Source organism: Hyla sarda, chromosome 5, assembly GCF_029499605.1.
Source record: "Hyla sarda isolate aHylSar1 chromosome 5, aHylSar1.hap1, whole genome shotgun sequence".
Lineage (NCBI taxonomy): Eukaryota > Metazoa > Chordata > Amphibia > Anura > Hylidae > Hyla > Hyla sarda.
The window spans coordinates 319,968,818-319,988,611 of NC_079193.1; the positions used below are offsets into that span (position 1 = coordinate 319,968,818).

The 19,794-nt window shown below is 40.3% G+C and overlaps 1 protein-coding gene across 2 annotated transcripts in view; it reads left to right on the plus strand.

Moving 5' to 3' along the window:
- Nucleotides 1–227: 227 nt before the first annotated feature.
- Nucleotides 228–19,794, plus strand: part of LOC130274207 (carbonic anhydrase 13-like) — a 47,982-nt gene continuing 28,415 nt past the window's right edge. Inside the window, exons 1-2 of one of the 2 annotated variants that reach the window (XM_056522259.1) lie at nucleotides 228–329; nucleotides 17,992–18,198. In XM_056522259.1, the coding sequence (XP_056378234.1) occupies nucleotides 18,006–18,198 (193 nt within the window). In that variant the 5' untranslated portion in view covers nucleotides 228–329; nucleotides 17,992–18,005. Of the gene's footprint in view, nucleotides 330–5,633; nucleotides 5,760–17,991; nucleotides 18,199–19,794 lie in introns of those variants that run through there. The other variant, XM_056522258.1, reaches the window with a different exon arrangement.

Here is a 19,794-nt window from a genome sequence, read left to right on the forward strand (position 1 = left end):
CAGAGTTAGGACCACCCTAGGAATGATTGTTTGCTCAATGTCTCCACCTAATCAGCAGCTAAACTGGTTAAAATCGTGACCAGCCCATTTATGTATTGTGTATGGTCAGCTAAAATTTGTCAATTTAAAGCAGTAAAAGTAGAGCAAACTGTCAAATTTGGCAAAATATTTGTGTATGGCTTGCTGAAACTGCATACAAAACTCAACTAGGATTTAATATTTCCCTAGAAAACATCTGCAACCATGTGAACATCAGAGAAGAGGTCCACCTCTCCGGACACGCTCCTAGCAAGCAGCTGCTCTCATTCTGTCCGACTCATGCCATCCAGGTATTATATGATTTTCCATTAGTTTTAATGACTTCATGTAATATTTCTAGTTATAAAAATATTATGATTTGATCCTTATAACATATATGTAACGATGTGACCCTGGTAATGAAGTAGGTGTGACCATTTGACTCTTGGCCACCCCACCCTTCCCAGATGAGGACCCAGAATACGCATATGTCTCCTAGGTCATCAATCTCTTACCCCACACATACCACAAAAAAACATATTAGGGTACGTTAACACGATCGTAACTCAGAGCGGGTTACCTGCTGCAGTTAATCCGCTGCAAGTTGCTCTACCATTTACTTCAACAGGTTCACCAGCAATCTGGAAATTTGCCACTATTGTGCATGGACCCATTGAAGGGAATCGTAGCATAACTTGCAGCGGATTTATGATCGTATGAATCTACCCTTATACTTCAAAGCCACCATGGTAATAATCGATGTTTTGCAATAATGTGCCCACATGATATTGCTTTATACGTGCAACAGCTCAGGCGCCTCGGCCACAGGAAACCTTGGGATGGAATATCTGTGTTAATTATTAACATTAAGTATTTGTGTTTGGTATGGATGGGTTGGTGAAATATGATGGGTGAATTATCATTATAGAAGCTAATGACAAAGACTTATGAATATGAATCAGGCCATGGGGCAGTCCCTGTATGCATGTCATTAGTAAGTAAGTGGTCGTCATCATTTCAACCCTTTTTATTTTGTGTAACTGTTTTGCTTATATTTATGTCTTTGTTATTTCATCTTTTCTCTTTTGTGCAACTTTTTACTCACTGTACTCTTATATTTTAAATCTTTAAATTAATAAGTTTGTCCTTGGCTCTAAATGTACCCACAGCTTTGAAGAAAGAAAGTACAATTTTGCTGTGTTAGACCTTGAATGCCAGTGTGCTATAATTCCCATGTGTACTTGTGCATTGGAAATCGTGGTTTCCTGTCTGCCGTAAGTGAGTGGTGGTGGCGGCGCTTTGTCTGTGGATGTTGACACTATTTTTGGGGTACATGTACTTGCTTGCAGTCCATTGTGATACATATGTGAAAAAGTGAATGTAGAAGTAGAGTTCCCTTTTACAGTCACGTCCCAGGACAATGTGTGCAAGGAAAATCAATAGTTGGTAGAATGAATTATGGAATCTATGAATTATGGAATCATGACACTACAGCTAATTTCCAACTGGAGATATTGGGGGAGATTTATCAAAACCTGCCTAGAGGAAAAGTTGCCCAGTTGTCCATAGCAACCAATCAGATCGCTTTTTTTTTTTTTTTTTTAACAAGGCCTCTGTAAAATGAAAGAAGCCATCTAATTGGTTGCTATGGGCAACTGGGCAACTTTTCCTATTGACAGGTTTTTATAAATCCCTCCCATATTTTTTTCTTGGGGAGACCTACTAACATTTGTACAAAACTTCATATTAGAAAAAAGTGACTGTGGTTGATAAGTCACCTGTTGTAATGGGAGAATTCCCCTAAGGAGAAGGTCCAGACTGCTCCCAACTCCACAAGGTCACTGTTTATATTTAGGTAGCAATATTCAATAGTGCATGTGTTGGAATTGAATAGTCACTAACCTTTCAACAATGTAGCAGAAGTGACAACATTACAAATTATAAATTTGGACCTTTTTTAACCTTTGGAAAGGTTCAGGGGTGTAAGACCAGAACCTTGCCATTTTTTGTACAGTGACCCCCCGACTTATGATCATTTCAACATACGATGGCCTCTCAGAGGCCATCGTATGTTGAAGGCAGCATCGATATATGATGCTTTTGTATGTCGGGGCCATTGCAAAAACGGCTATCCTGCAGCGCAGACTGCTTCAGCTGCCACCAGATAGCCGTTTAATGTGCCCGGTGTGCTCCGCTGACGATCACCTACCTGTCCCCACCGCTCCGGACCATCCTCTTCATGCTCCGCTGCATGGCCGTCGCTCTCCTTTGTCGTCATTACGTCACCATGCACGCCGTCCCGTTATCCTATAAGAGCGGCGTGATGACGGCGATGGAGAGCATGATCCAGGGCAGTATGACGGTCCGGAGCAGCATGCACACCCCATGGACATGATGATGGTGATGGAGAGCGACGATCCAGGGCAGCGGTGATGGTCCAGAGTGGCGGGGACATGTGAGTATAACTTTGTATATTATTATTGCACAGATCCCTCAACATATGATAAATTCAAGTAACGATGGTTCATTTGGAACAAACTACCATCGTATGTTGAGGATCACTGTATACATGAATAAACAAATTATCTTGAAAAGGAGTTGTTACTTTTGCTATATTTTTAGGGTTCCGTTGGGGTCAAATTGTCCCATTAAAGGGGTACTCCACTGGCCAGCATTCGGAACATTTAATTTCGAATGCTTTGTGCACGCTGTTGGGGTCAGCCAAGCCCCCTTTTGACATCACACCCCGCCCCCTCAATGCAAGTCTATGGGAGGGGTTGTGATAGCCGCCACACCTCCTCCCATAGACTTGCATTGAGGGGGCAGGGCATGATGTTACATGATGTTCCAAACACTGGCCAATAGAGTACCCCTTTTTTAAATCAACTGGTGCCAGAAAGTTAAACAGATTTGTAAATAACTTCTATTTTAAAATCTTAAAGGGGTTATCCACCATGAGGGGATTTTAGTACATACCTGCCAGAACTGGGTGTTTCCTGTTGGATTTTGTTCTCTAAACTACACATCTACATTAGCGTGATCTAAGTTAATACAAGGTGCTCAACCCCAAGTGCAGTTGTGCGCCTACATTGGAGTGTAGAACCCACACCTATGGATCACAATATGGATTCACTCCTGTGGCAGATGTAAACAATGACATTAGCTAACCCTCAAAACTGATGTAAAATTGAGACATTAGCCAGTATATCCTTATACACACCTGAGCCCGCACACCAACGCCAAGGTTTCTCAAGTGGTGCGCATCCCACAGTTCCATGCTTGAAAGTTTTTTCTAATCAGGGGGCCCACAGCTGTTCCAAAATTGAAGCAGGACAGGCTCCCTTTGATCTTCTGACTAGTGATGTCAGATCTCAGCGCACTGCAACCTGGGAAATCCTGAGACAACAGTAATTTTGTATGCTGTTAAAAAATAAATAATTGGGGCGATAATCACAGAAGAATTGTGAGAAAACCGTCACACACAAGTACAGACACTATATTATGAACTACACTAACTTTACAGCCCCTGTAGCACAGTCAAATAAAAAAAAAAAATTTTGGAATACCCCTTTAACCTTTCCAGTCAGGAACTGTCCAGAGCAGGTTAGGTTTGCTATGGGGATTTTGGACAGTTCCTGACATGAACAGAAGTGTCAGAAATTCAAAAAGAAAAAAACTTCCTGTGGAGCATATAGCATCTTATAAGTACTGGAAGGGTTAAATAAATAGAAGTAATTTACAAATCTATTTAACTTTCTTTCAACAGTTGATTTAAAAAATAATTGTCTTCTACTGGAATACCCCTTTAAAGAGACTGTGCATCATATTCTTAGTAGGTTTATGTTCCTAAATGGGAAACCAATATTAGTTTTTTTTTAGAATAAGCTGTCTTGTTTGAGTAGATGAGAAGTAGCACTATTTCTGCCCATTGTATATCTGCTATAGGGCATTTTTTCACCAGTTTTTCTTTTGCGAGACTAATCTCTAATATTAAGTTCTAAGCTATTGGATGCCGAGCTAATATGATGTTTCCCATAGACTTCACAAACAGAAGAGGGGATCCTTCTCCCATCTCTATAGCACAGCTTCAGAAACAGCAGGATGGAGGGCATTATATAGCAGTACTTAGCAGTGTAAGCTGTGAATCAAGAACTGTGGTGAGGTATAAGGCTGGAATTCCACTGAGGATTTTTTTGGAGCAAAAAAGCTGTAAAAAACGCTCATTTTGCCGCACAGCGCTTTTTCAGCGAAAAAACGCTGCGTTCAGATGTTAGCTGCAAGTCAATAGTAAACTGTTTTTCAGTTTGCAATTTTTTTTTATCCTTTTGGCATTTTTCAGCAATTTTGTGCTTTTCAAGGATGGTTTTTCAAAATTCCCAACAAAACCTAGTTTGGTGTTTTTTGCACAGAAATCGTGGTGTTTTCCTCCAATAGAAGTCTATGGGAGAGCAAAAACGCCAAGAAAAACGCCATGTTGGTTTTAACTTTGGCATTTTTGCCCGCAGTTTTTATTCTTTTTTGGACTTTAGCAATCCAAAAAAGTTATGGAGATACCTTTTTTATAAAAATTTCGTAGGGTACCCCCTAGTGTGTCCCTCTAGTACCCCCTAGTGTGTCTATATGTGAGTATTTTCACCTAATAAAGAAGTGGTGATGTTGTCGATGTTCATTTTTATCTTCTTGCAACATAAAAATTAATAAAAATGTCTTTATAAAAAATAAACATTTCGTTAAATACATTTTTTACATCCCTACTGCATCTTTTTTTTTTTTTTTGGTGGTACCCGACACATTTTGAAAAAAAAAAATTAAAATAAAAAATGCCAAAGGGGCCAAAATAGGCAAATTCCACACAAAGGTAAAAACTCAAGAAAAAATGCGTTTTTCTGCCGTTTTTAAGTCTAAAAAACGCAGGGCAAAAACCTCAGTGGAATCCTAGCCTCAACCTTATTACAAGCTTTTACATATTACTCGATCCCTTTCTGCATATTACTCGATCCCTCAGTGAGTTATTCTTGAGGTTACGTTCATGCAACATATAAAAATACAAGCGTATTTTGCACTCTCATTTTCACACATAACTTTTTTGCAGCAGCCATTTTTTTTGGTGTGTAAAAAATACTCTTATATTACATGCTGAGGGAACTTAGCCTTACAAAGATTTTTAACATTTAAAAATGATAAATTTTAAAACATTGATACTAGGCCAGAGATACTAAATGGGTCCGGCATGAGAAAACATTTTATTTGTGTATTGAGACTGTATGGCACCTTTAACCACTGGACAGGGCAACTCATTGAGAGCTTTGTCCTAAAACAGCTCTTGCATAGGGCAAAACCAACTGCACACAGTTCGATGTGTCCATAATAATGTTATGCATCGTATTTTATACTTATGTGAAAACTCAAAAAACATTGCATATAGATCTAAGACGTAAATTAACTCTCACTTGCACTGATCTCAGGGACACTGAGATTTGTGTGTTTTGAGATGTTATTCTCAGCAATAAAAATATGAGACATCATTTCTTATAAAGGATACCTATGCCTATTTACTTTGTTATATAGCAGTCTTGTCATCCTTTGCTGTTCCACCCACTTCCACCTATGGGCTTGACTTGTGGAACCAGTCTGACTTACTGTGTAGTTGCTGTGACACTGATTTATATTTATATACAAAGAGTAGCAATGACGGATGGTTCATAGAGAAAGAGACAGAGAAGTGATCAGACGTGCAAGCTGTGAGTATAAATAAAATCATGACAATATATAGCAAAATCTGATGCATGTCTATGGCAGGAAGCTAAACATGATAATGGACTTCAGTGATGACTAATGGAAATCTGTTTTATATTATTTTTATTTTTTTTACTAAAGGCCAGTAAGGTTTAGTCATTCCTGTGCAATGTTATTTTCTATATATACAGTAGCTTTAATGTAATATACAGGAGTGGTGCAGTATTGGATAACTGCCAATAATACGGACGCTGCAATTCCCTGCTAATGATAAGTACGTTAGGTAGGATATTAATGACAGTCACCAGAATATAACATCGTAACCACTATAATTCACCAATTAAATGGAAAGTCTAACGGTTGTGTTAAATGATTTACTAATCGGACAAAGGCAATACATTGCTAGCACAACTGATTTAATATTAAAGGGGTATTCCAATTTCAACTGATGTAGTTAATCTTGTAGGGCGTGTCATGGTGAAATTTTTTTACTAATTCATTCATTTAGCAAATGTGCCTCCTTCTTATATTCCTGCTCCTTTCCTCCAGCCTGACCACCGCTTCTTGAGTAGAGTGGCGGTCTGTAACCTAGACAATGAGCTGTCAACAAGAGGAAAGGAGCAGGAATATTAGAAGAAGGAAGCAAATTTGCTAAATTAATTCCTTTGCAAAAATATTTAACTTGGCACACCCTACAAGTTTAACTATGTTAGTTGAGATAGGAATACCCCTTTATTCTCCAATCTTGCTTTCCCCAGATGGTAAACCTGTGTGGTGTTGACTGTATTTCAATAATAATACAATACAGGAATATGGGTGCACTACTGTGGGGTTGAGCACCTCCAGCCATTTGAGACCACGTTTTTGTTGTTGTTTGTATTTCAATAATAGCCTGAAGTATATAGAAAAATGATTGTGAACGCTCGTGGTAAAAAAAAAAGTATAAGAAATTGCTGCGTTAACAGTTTTTTTCCTAAAATTTTTATCTGTCAGCTCTCTAAAATAACAATGCTGATAACATTTATTTTTTTAGAACTGTCAGGCTAAGAAATACATTCAGAAAAAAACATAACCTGACATGCAAGGTTATATATCCTAGATCCACTGCTATACTACATCTTGTTTTATGACTGTTTTCAGTCTACTTTGCATTAAGTGGATTATAATAATATTGTAATTACTGAAATTTTTTTGATTTTCTTTGAAAAGATGCCAAAGGAAAAAGATTAAACATTGAGCAGTTTAGACCCATTTATAAAAGTTTTACTTTTTGATGATGTTTTAATAAAGCTGTGATTATATGTTAATTTGTACCAATGGCCCCTAGAATTAGTCAAATCAAAATGTATTGTAAAACATGCCTAGTTAATGATTATGGGCGTACAGTGTGCATTAGATGCTTCTGTGCTTTAAGGGGCTACCCTAAGAATTAAACTTATCATCTATCTGCTTTATAGTAGCTTAAAATAATAAAAAGTTAAAAGTATTAATATTGAGTAAGGTTTTGAACATATGCCAACTTACAAAAGATGGTACATAGTAAATACACCCTAAACCAATTTTACCTCCCTATTTTACATTTCTACTAAATTTGTTGAAAAATCATGATGGGTGGTAGCAAGCCTAGGAATCTGGTGTGCACAGCCAGTTTCATGGGGCCTTTCATAGAACTTCATGTTGACCCAGTTGGTCAGGGAGATTATCTGGTGAAGAAGACATCATGGTCAGCTAACTTATTTTTTATATAGCTGACCACTTTTCCACAGTAAAATTACCTACAGTGGGGATCAAAAGTTTGGGCCCCCCAGGTAAAAATTTGTATGAATGTGCACAAAGAAGCCAAGCAAAGATGGAAAAATCTCCAAAAGGCATCTAATCACAGATTAGACATTCTTATAATATGTAAACAAAAGTTAGATTTTATTTCCATCATTTACACTTTCAAAATAACGGAAAACAAAAAAAAATGGCATCTGCAAAAGTTTGGGCACCCTGCAGAATTTATAGCATGCACTGCCCCCTTTGCAAAGCTGAGACCTGCCAGTGTCTTGGATTATTCTCAATCATTATCTGGGAAGACCAGGTGATGTCAATCTCAAAGTTTTTAAATGCCCAGACTCATCTGACCTTGCCCCAACAATCAGCACCATGGGTTCTTCTATGCAGTTGTCTAGAAATCTGAAAATAGTTGACGCTTACAAAGCTGGAGAAGGCTATAAGAAGATAGCAAAACGTTTTCAGATGTCAATATCCTCTGTTCGAAATGTAATTAAGAAATGGCATTCATCAGGAACAGCGGAAGTTAAAGCAAGATCTGGAAGACCAAGAAAAATATAAGACAGATCAGCTCGCAGGATTGTGAGAAAAACAATTCAAAACCCACGTTTGACTGCACAATCCCTCCAGAAAGATCTGGCAGACACTGGAGTTGTGGTACACTATTCCACTATAAAGAGATACTTGTACAAATATGGTCTTCATGGAAGAGTCATCAGAAGAAAACCTGTTCTACGTCCTCACCACAAAAATCAGCGTTTGAACTTTGCAAATTAACATATAGACAAGCCTGATGCATTTTGGAAACAAGTTCTGTGGACCGATCAGGTTAAAATTTAACTTTTTGGCCGGAATGAGCAAAGGTACGTTTGAAAAAGAAAGGGAGCAGAATTTAATGAAAATAACCTCTGTCCAACTGTTAAGCATGGGGGGGGGGGATCAATCATGCTTTGGGGTTGTATTGCAGCCAGTGGCACAGGGAACATCTCACGAGTAGAAGGAAAAATTGATTCAATAAAATTTCAGCAAATTTTGGATGCTAACTTGATGCCATCTGTGAAAAAGCTGAAGTTAAAGAGAGGATTGCTTCTACAAATGGATAATGATCCTAAACACACCTCGAAATCCATGGGGGATTACATTAAGAGGCGTAAACTGAAGGTTTTGCCATGGCCTTCACAATCTCCTGACCTCAACATAATTGAAAATCTATGGATAGACCTTAAAAGAGCAGTGTGTGACAGACAGCCCTGAAATCTCAAAGAACTGGAAGACTTTTGTAAGGAAGAATGGGCAAAGATACCTCAAACAAGAATTGAAAGACTCTTGGCTGGCTACAAAAAGCGTTTACAAGCTGTGATACTTGCAAAAGGGGGCAATACAAGATATTAACTCTGCAGGGAGCCCAAACTTTTGCAGACGCCATTTTTTTGTTTTCTGTTATTTTGAAAGTGTAAATGATGGAAATAAAATCTAACTTTTGTTGACATATTGTAAGAATGTCTAATCTGTAATTTGATGCCTTTTGGAGATTTTTCCATCTTTCCTTGGCTTCTTTATGTACATTAATACAATTTTTTACCTGGGGTGCCCAAACTTTTGATCCCCACTGTAGATTTAGACGAAACATAAAAGAGGCAGCATAAGAAGCTTGCTGATGTTCTCCAAAAAATGTTTTAAAAATTTACATTAATAGTTAAAGATCAGATATCATGGTGCCATTCATTGCCCTGAGGGAACACACCCAGGTCAGAGCTTTACCACAGAACGATCATTTCTCCAACTGAAGAAAAAAAGCTGTGGGTCAGAACTTCAAAATGAATAGTGCAATGGATAAATAATTCCCTGTATATCTTTGGGTTACCATCAAAATGTAGAGGTGTAGACAGATGTAGGCCTGGACTACTTATAACAGATTGTGGAGACATGGGCAGGACTTGTGGAGGTACTGATGCAGTTGAGCACTGACAAGGCTTCCAAGCATGATGTGATGTTTTGGAGGACCTGGAAAATCGTACCCTGACAGGAACTTTTCTGAACAAAGGGTCTAGTGGTACCTAGGTATTGGGCAGTAATTGTAATCAGATGGTCCAAAGTCAGAGTTTGGTTTTGAGTGGTGAGCAGGCAGAGGTCAGGACCTGCCATAGACTAGAAGGTGAGGACAAGCTGGGTTGATACCAAAATGCAGCAGACACAAAAACACCTTTGAAGACAAAGGAGACAAGGACCTTATTGCTTGGCCACATAGAGATGGGGAGGGGTCTTTAGGAATCAGCTGGAGTCAGGAGCGATTAGCACACACCAGCCCTGGCACAATGCAGGAGCAGACATTGGACACCTGTTGATATTAGCCCGGTGATCTACTTGCTATTATGCTGAGAAATGACTTTTGACAGTGTCACGCTCCCATGGGGGGAATGACAATTATACTCTAAGATTTGTTCTATTTTATTTGTTCTGTAGTTTACACTGTCAAATATGGTACACTGAAGAAGAAAAAAGTGGATGCACTCACTCAGATAATCTTGCCAGACGAATTCTTTATTTCAGATCCATAAAAGTCAGGTATAGCGGGCAGATGCAGAGGAGCAGCCTCAGCGAGGCTGCTCCTCTGCGTCTGCCCGCTATACCTGACTTTTATGGATCTGGAATAAAGAATTCGTCTGGCAAGATTATCTGAGTGAGTGCATCCACTTTTTTCTTCTTCAGTGTACCAGTTATTACTTATACCGGAGTGCACCCTCAGTATAGCCCCACTGGTTCATGTGCCGGTTCGTGCTGTCCGTGACGGGACATTAGGTGGATTGCAGTGCCGGATCTACCTTTCTTTGGCTTGTGCAATACACTGTCAAATATGTTCACTACTATTTCTGCCAGTAGATTTATACCACTTCTGGTTTTGGTTAGTAGAGAAGCCTTTATTAGGAGAGAGCCTGTAATACCTGACACAATGTTAGGGAATTCAACTCCTCCATACCATAATGCAAAGCTTAATTTGTATGAGATATGCCACACTTGCAATCTTTTTATACAAGAATGTCACTAAACACCTACATTGTCCCCCAATTTCCTACACACCCAATTCTCACAGGTTTTTCATTCGATTCCATTACACTAACAAGCAGTACTACAGGCTTTTTAGTGATTTATCCATGGCATGAATAATGAGGTTATAACTATTTTCCCCTTCCCATAGACAATATATAAGAAAAGACTGACTTTAGTTTAATAGACTTTAAAGGAGTACTGCAGCCAGAATTGAAGGGGTATTCCTGGAAAAAATAATGTTTTTATATCAACTGGCTCCAGAAAGTTAAACAGATTTGTAAATTACTTCTATTTAAAAAATCTTAATCCTTCCAGTACTTATCTGCTGATGAAGTTTAGTTGTTCTGCTCTGTTTGGCAACCAGGCACTCTGCTGACATTTCTGCTTGTCTCGGGAACTGCAGAGAGTAGAAAAGGTTTGCTATGGGGATTTAGTTCTACTCTGGACAGTTCCTGAGACAGGTGTCATCAGAGAGTATTTAGACAGAAAAGAACAACTGAACTTCAGAAGCTCATAAGTAGAGATGAGCGAACTTACAGTAAATTCGATTCATCACGAACTTCTCGGCTCGGCAGTTGATGACTTTTCCTGCATAAATTAGTTCAGCTTTCAGGTGCTCCCGTGGGCTGGAAAAGGTGGATACAGTCCTAGGAGACTCTTTCCAAGACTGTATCCACCTTTTCCAGCCCACCGGAGCACCGGAAAGCTGAACTAATTTATGCAGGAAAAATCCTCAACTGCCGAGCTGAGAAGTTCTTGACGAATCGAATTTACTGTAAGTTCGCTCATCTCTACTCATAAGTACTGAAAGGATTAAGATTTTTAATAAAAGTAATTTACAAATTTGTTTAACTTTATGGAGCCAGTTGATATATATAAAAAAAAATGTTTTTTCCTGACTAACCCCTTTAACTTATCTCCTAACTGATCCCGGGGGGTCTGACCGCTGGGGTCCCCTGTGATCTCCTTAACATTCTATTAGGAGCGCGTGTCATCTACATCTAGACAGCACACACTTCATTCATTTCAATGGAGCGTGTGCCATCTAGAAGTAGACAACACGCGCTCCTGACTGAGCGGGATAGGGTCCCATTCAGGGGGGTCCCAACGGTCGGACCCTTCGCAATCATCTATGTATTCCCTATACTATGGTTAGGGATCTGGCTGAAGGACCCCTTTAACCAAAATACTATTTTCCCCTGGTCTCATCCTTACCATATCCTCAGAGTTTGATTTTTACAGTTTCAGGGAGGCCACTCTATGGCTAGAGACTAAGGGGAAGATTTATCAAAACCTGTCAAGAGGAAAAGTTACTGAGTTGCCCATAGCAACCAATCAGATCACTTTTTTCATTTTTCAGAGGCCTATTCAGAAAATAAGTAATCTGATTGGTTGCTATGGGCAATTGGGCAACTTTTCCTCTGGACAGGTTTTGATAAATCCCCCCCTATATGAGGATTTTTTGTTTAGTCCTAATGTTGTGTCTTAAATGACTCATTCTCTAAAGGAATATAATATTAGCTTATCAGATACTCTATCTCTTGCTAGTGTGTAGTTAGCCAATAAGGCAATTGTTTCTTGGATTCAAAAAGTAAGCGTTAGTGAACACAATGATGACGTTTTTAAATTAGAACTCTAACTATACCCTCCCCTTTATCTATAAAAATGTCAAAACACTGCTAAATGTTCTTGTTTATAAAGCAGAAACAATCCCTAGGTGAATGAATACCATTTTGTAAATGAACCAGAAAAATTGCTAGCTAGAAATCCTATGCCGTGTTGATGCAAGTTGGATTTGTCATGGAATTCAGCACAGATTCCACACAGAAGTTATAGTTGAATCTGACAACAGTCCGCATCACATGCCCGTGAATTACCGTTTCACATTATCATATTTTAAGTTACCTAGACTCCCAAGTCTAATTTAAATTTTTTTTTAAATGATTTCACTTTAATGGGGTACTCCGGCGGTAAGACATCTTATCCCCTATCCAAAGGATAGGGGATAAGGTGCCTGATCGTGGGGGTCCCGCCGCTGTGGACTCCCGATATCTATCACACCGCACCCCGTTAGAATCAGCCCCCGGAGCGTGCTTGCTACGGGTCTGATTACTGTCGATCACGGGGACGGAGCATAGTGACGTCACGGCCCCGCTCCCGTCACGCCCCCTCCCATAGGCTTGCATTGAGGGGTGCGGAGCATGACGTCACACGGGGCGGAGCCGTGAAGTCACTATGCTCCGTCCCCGTGATCGCCACTAATCAGACCCGGAGCAAGCACGCTCCGGGGGCTGATTCTAACGGGGTGCGGCGTGGAAGATCATGGGAGTCCACAGCGGCGGGACCCCCACGATCAGGCACCTTATCCCCTATCCTTTGTATAGGGGATAAAATGTCTTAGTGCTGGAGTACCCCTTTAAGGTCAATAAACCTTTCCCAGTAGTTTTTAATCATTTTGCTGGGTCGCTCACCATTGCGCTTTTCTGTAGATTTGGGTAACAATTGCCATTTTTTTGTTGCATTTTCATTTGGCTCTAGTTCAACAAATATTGATATAAATAAGACACCTAATCATTGTCTTTCAAGTGAGCCTGTCGGAAAAGAAAAGTGTTGCTTGATCGGGATCTGAGTGTTCACACCTTGACTGGTCCCTACAACAAATGGGGAGAGAAGCATGAATTAAACATTGCATTATGTGACCGTCTCATTCACGTGGTTTAGAGCCAAGAGAGAATTTGCATAGCGTGCCCTTCTCCCTGCTTGTTCTAGTGATCGGTCTTGATCTGATCACTAAGACCCTGACCGGTCAAAACTTTTGATATGTCTCTATCAATTTCAAACAAACATTTTTTTCTATACAGTGTCCATTTAAAGTGGGAATGAGAAATCACAATGAGACCTCCCCTGCTTTTCAACAGTGGTAAAATACACATGACATATTTTTATAAAGAATAAGTGATCTCCAAAGCCGGGTGTTCCCATAGTTACAGCATTCATTGTTCAGCATTATGAAAAACCCAAAAATGTTCATACATTTTAAAAGAGATTAAAGTCTCTTTAGGAGGAGGATAAAAGAAAAAAGGTTAATGTTGATTTAAGGAAAACATTTTTGCTTTGTATTAATTTCTCCATAGGTCTTATTAAAAATGTAGCTTTCTTTTGTATTTACAGCTTGTACAGTATGCTGTACAAGCAATATATTTTCTCTATATTTGTATACAGCCTATATACAGTAAGTATCTGCCCTTCTCTCTCCAGTCTGTGTGAGCTTTCATGTTAAGTTTCTCTCCCCTTTGCCTACTATCTGAGCTGGTGTGTAACTCCAGTAAAAAAACAAACTGAAAAATCTGTCTGACTGATTTGTCTTATCTTTCTCTTAATAGCAGCTAAATAGTAGGAAATAAAAAAAAAAGACTATTAAGAAATTTTGCAAACAAATCCACAATAAAATAAATCAGTGCAATGGTATAGCCTTTAGTATACTTGATTTATATGATGAATAATATGTAAAGTGTAGTGATGTGGTTAAAATGTATCACTACATCACTACTTCAAAATGCTCTTAGATCCTAACCTATGGTACCATTGTAAAGCCAGTCCTTCTTTTCAAAGCAGGCAGCTCCCTTCTCTTAATTCACTAAGGTTGTTCTCAATGTAGTACCAGCAGTCTGGTCATGGCCTCTACAAACCCTGTAGCTCACATTATACTTTGCACTTCTCCTCGCCTTCCCCTCTCTGCAGACTGCTTGCAGAGGCTGCTGTAATAACAGGACTTTATTAGTAATCAAGTTTCCTCTACAGATACAGACAGCTTGCAGTTGTTAGTTTGGGTAACATATTCAAGTTATCTATCTAACTATCTCTCTAGCATATATCCATCCCTATGTATGTTTCTCAGCAGATGTAAAGTAAAGGGCTTCATCATTTTAATTCTCCCTGTACTCTGTCCCATATTATAGATATGACTGAAGCTTTTAAACAGAATTGAGCATTTTTTCTCCTAAAACTTAATTTACACAGTGTTGTATATCCTGTAAGGTTCTTAAGTTGATTATTACCGTATATACTCGAGTATAAGCCGAGTTTTTCAGCACGATTTTTCGTGCTGAAAACGCCCCCCTCGGCTTATACTGAAGAAAAATATCCGCCTGTCAATCCCTTCATCAGTGGTCTTCAACCTGCGGACCTCCAGATGTTGCAAAACTACAACTCCCAGCAAGCCCGGACAGCCATCAGCTGTCCGGGCATGCTGGGTGTTGTAGTTTTGAAACCTCTGGAGGTCCGCAGGTTGAAGACCACTGTGGCCTTAGTCATCATCCAGCCCCCTCCCCCTTTTGCTTTGTACTCACCTCCCCTCGGCGGGAAGTTAGGGTGAGCTGGTCAGGGCCATCTATGCTGCAGGGACCGTCCGGTGGGGAGGATTAGTCGTTGCGGGCTGTCCATTTTCACCAGGGGGGGGGCCTCTTCTCTGCGCTTCGGGCCCGGCCCCGGAGTAGTGACGTTGCATTGACGTCGACACCCAGGGACGTTCATGCGCAACGTCCCTGTGCGTCGTCGTCAAGGCAACGTCACTAGTCCGGGCCCGAAGCGCGGAGAAGATGGACAGCCCGCAACGACTAACCATCCCCACCGGACGGTCCCTGCAGCATAGATGGCCCGGACCAGCTCACCCTAACTTCCCGCCGAGGGGAGGTGAGTAAGAAACAAAAAGGGGGGGCTGGAAGATGACTAAGGCCGCAGAGGTCTTCAACCTGCGGAGATTTCAAAACTACAACTCCCAGCATGCCTGAACAGCCGATGGCGGTCCGGGCATGCTGGGAGTTGTAGTTTTGCAACATCTGGAGGTCCGCAGGTTGAAGACCACTGATGAAGGGATTGACAGGCGGTGATTATGAAGGGGGGGATGATGACCGGGGTCTGGATGATTACATGGGGGGGATGATGTATTTCCCACCCTAGGCTTATAGTCGAGTCAACTTTTCCTGGGTTTTTGGGGTAAAATTAGGGGCCTCGGCTTATATTCAGGTCGGCTTATACTCGAGTATATACAGTAGATGTATGCTTTGAGAAGTAACTCACTCTTGGAAGAAATGAAATAAACAGAGACTTAAATAAAAAGGAGTATCCCGAGCCAAGCAGTAAAAGTTAAATAGCCTATATATATATATATATATATTTTTTTTTTGTTTGCTTTTTCACTTGTCCCTCCTTAGTAAGCATGGAGGACATACCTTGAACAGTAAATAACCATATAATTCTGCAAACAACATGTAGCTTACTGGATATTACTAGGGTTCTGCTCAGCACATTCCTCTTTGGCTAAATCACAGCTGCAATTATTCAATTAGTTCTCCTTCATTATCCAATTCATTATCCTTCCCATCACAAAAGAACATGTGTGTACAAGTGTAACAGTGGTTGGCGAATTATACTGAAAACTATAGTGGATACATTGCTAAATCCTTGCAAGCGTGTTATTATGTAAGCAATGTATAGTAGTTATTATTTATTACAACTATAGAGATATAAGGGACACTGACACCCTCACCAGGTGATATCCTGAGGAATACATTTTACCATATTCTGCCCAGCCTTGGCATTTCTTGTAGAGTTGTACCAGCCTATTCTATACAATTGCATGTTTTGTAAAAGACGTTGCCTCTTTAGAGGTACTGGCTTCATAGTAAATCAGAACTTGTACTCCTCAAAAGGAACAGCACGTTTGGAACCTGGCATCAGATTTTACCCTATACAACCGCTACCAACATGTTATATAGGGTTAAATGACCTTGCTTATCATATGTGGAAGTCTTCTGGACTGGCATTGATCTTTAAAAAAATAAGTTTTAAAATTGTCCAGTGCTGTATGTAAATTAGGAGCTAGTAGTCCCTGGAGCATTTTATCTGTCCTAGTTGTATATCTGGTGCCACATGGATTTTTTTATGCTGGCGCTCTGTTTCTGTGCTATGTTACTAAATCTAAATAATGTTGTTGTGGTACCTAAAGGAATGATGGGTGTTATAGTGCAGGCAAGATGGTAATGTCACATGGCTCGGTGGGGTAACTAACCTGGTAATTCCCACAGTCCAACAATCCTTTTGTGAAATACGTTGTCCTCATAGTACAAAGTGCAGAAAGTGGACCTCTGAACACTAGGGTTACATGAAAAGAACTTGAACATTTTACTGAATCCTCTGTGCAAATCCAAATACAATACAGTCTATTTAGAACAAAGTGGCATTTTACAGTCTTCAGAGCAGATAGATGAATATTTGGTCACTGATCCTATAACATTTGCTTTTACAGCAGTTATACTGAGTGTAAAGTCTCTAGTGTGCATTTTGCATGTGTAAGTGAAGTTACTAATGTAGACGCAGTTACAGACAGAATACAGTCCAATTAATTTGTTCTCTGTTGTAGAAGGCCGATACCTGGTTTGTAGGGTGTACGCAGGAAACTGTGACGTGTTGAGCCACACACAACTGACAATGGCCATCGGTAACTGAAGTGATTTGTGTATGCAGAGGGGCGCATGCTCAGCATTATCTTCCTCTGCAACAGAACAGTGTCTGGAGTAGCGGGCTTAATCTTGAGCAGGTTTAAACCTAGAAGTACACTTTGGCCAAGGTGTATGTATGGTTAGCAGGAACAGAGCTGTACTCTGGCAAAAGCCAGACCTACTGTAGACTGGTGACGGCTCACCCCTCTAGGGATAAGAGGTTGGTTTAGGGACTCTTTCCACAGACTTGTAAAGGTTTCTGCGTAGAACTGTTTGAAAAGTATTATGTGACCAAGGCATCATTCATCTGATACATAGCATATGCAAATCATTAACCATTACACTCACATTATACCGCAGAGTATGCTTTTAATGTGATATATAAAACAGTTTTGGAAGTTAACTCACAGTATATCCAAATACAAATGTATGCAAAAAATTTTCTTACAGCCATATGAAAACTTCATACGTATAGTAGCTAGAACACAGCAAATGGGACACTACATTGTCTATAGAAGCAAAACAGTCTTCATGACATGTATGCAAATATCTAGGAAATTGTTGCCTGAGTATTTTGAGCATATGACTTTGAGAATAGGCTATGGAATGATTACTCTGCAGCCTAAAACTGATTTCCTCCTCCATATTGGGTAACTACCAAATTCCACATGGTCTGAAAGTTCTTCACACAGGAATTACAGAGAACTCACTGGCAGTTTTACCTAAATAGCCTGCTTTAGAAAATGTTCACACAGGCATTACAGAGATCTCACTGGCAGTATTAAATACCCTGTTTTAGAAAACTGTATGCATGCATTAGTTCAGATTAACTTTCAAGAAATCTAGACATATCTGCTGGCCTCAAGGTTGGTTTGAGGTTAATTCTTCACTATATCCTATTCATACTTTTCAGGAAAAAGCCCAAAAATGGGTGTTTCTACCTCACGTAGTGGACAATGCCACCCACGTCAGTCCCCGATCAATATTTATACCAAAAAAGTCAGATATGATTCTTCCTTAAAGCCTCTGTATATCTACTATGATCCTAAATCATCACGAAGACTTGTTAATATCGGGCACTGTTTCAATGTGGAGTTTGAAGACACCAATGATAAGTCAGGTATGTAACAAACCTGTGAGTGGTTTTTATTTTATTTATTTATATAGTGCCTACAGATTCCGCAGCGCTTACAATTATGGGGTACAAACAAAGACAAGTATCAGACATAAAATTACACAATAACTATTCAAACAAGAGGTGTGGGGATATGTTGAGGCCAATTAGAGATTGTTATAGGCCTGTCTGAAGAGATGTGTTTTTAGGCCACGTTTGAAACTATGGATGTTGTTGTTGAGTCTGAGGGATTGAGGGATAGCATTCCAGAGAACCGATGCAGCACGAGTGAGAAGTTCGGATTATAGAAGATGTTAGTGTGAGATCATTAGCAGATCGTAGAGAACGTGTAGGATGGTAAACAGAGATGAGGGAGGAGATGTAGGGAGGTGCAGCATTGTGGAGAGCTTTGTGTGTGAGACTGAGGATTTTGTACTGTATTCTGGACTGAATTGGTAACCATTGTAGTGACTGGCACAGGGAGGAGGCATCGGTGTAGCGGCTGGAGAGGAAGATGAGTCTGGCTGCGGCATTAAGGATGGACTGGAGAGGAGAGAGTTTGGAGAAAGGAAGGCCTATTAGTAAAGAGTTACAGTAGTCGAGGCGGGAGTGAATCAAAGCAATAATGATAGTTTTAGCAGTTTCAGTAGTGAGAAACGGGCGGATTCTTGAAATGTTTTTGAGATGCAGGTGACAAGAACGTGAAAGAGACTGAATATGGGGAGTGAAAGACAGATCAGAGTCAAGTATAACTCCAAGACAGCGAGCCTGCTGCCCGGGAGTTATGGTAGTACCACATACCGAGATGGAAATGTCAGGGTTAGGCACAGTATCAGTTGATGAAGAAAAGACAAGAAGTTCTGTTTTAAAAAGATTTAGTTTCAGATATAAAGAGGACATGATGTCCGAGACGGCAGAGAGACAGTCACTGGTATTCTGTAGGAGTGCAGGGGTGATGTTGGAGGAAGAGGTATAGAGTTGGGTGTCATCAGCATAGAGGTGGTACTGGAAACCAAATCTACTGATTGTTTTTCCAATGGGGGATGTCTAGAGTGAAAAGAGTAGGCGAGAGCAGAGTCCTTGAGACCGATGGAGCGAAGACTACTGAGGAGGAGTTAGTGATCCACAGTGTCAAAAGCCGCAGACAGGTCCAAGAGAATCAGTAAAGAGAAATTGCCATTTGATTTAGCCGTCAGAAGATCGTTAGTGACTTTGGTTAGGGCCGTTTCTGTGGAGTGAAGGGAGCGGAAACCAGACTGTAAGGGGTCAAGGAGAGAGTTCCCGGAGAGATAGCGGATAAGGCGGAAGTAGACCAAGCGTTCCAGGAGTTTGGAGATAAAGGGGAGATTTGGGACGGGTCGATAGTTAGCTGCACAGGACGGGTCCAGAGATGGCTTTATGTGGGGTTATGTTGCAATTTAATTTTTCATTTGCACAGTCCACTGTTTCAAATATCTGTCAAACGCCAGTGGGGTGTAAATGCTCACTGCACCCCTTATTAAATTCCATGAGGGGTATAGTTTCCAAAAGGGGGTCACATGTGGGGGGGTCCACTGTTCTGGCACCATAGGGGCTTTCTAAATGGGACATGCCCCCCAAAAA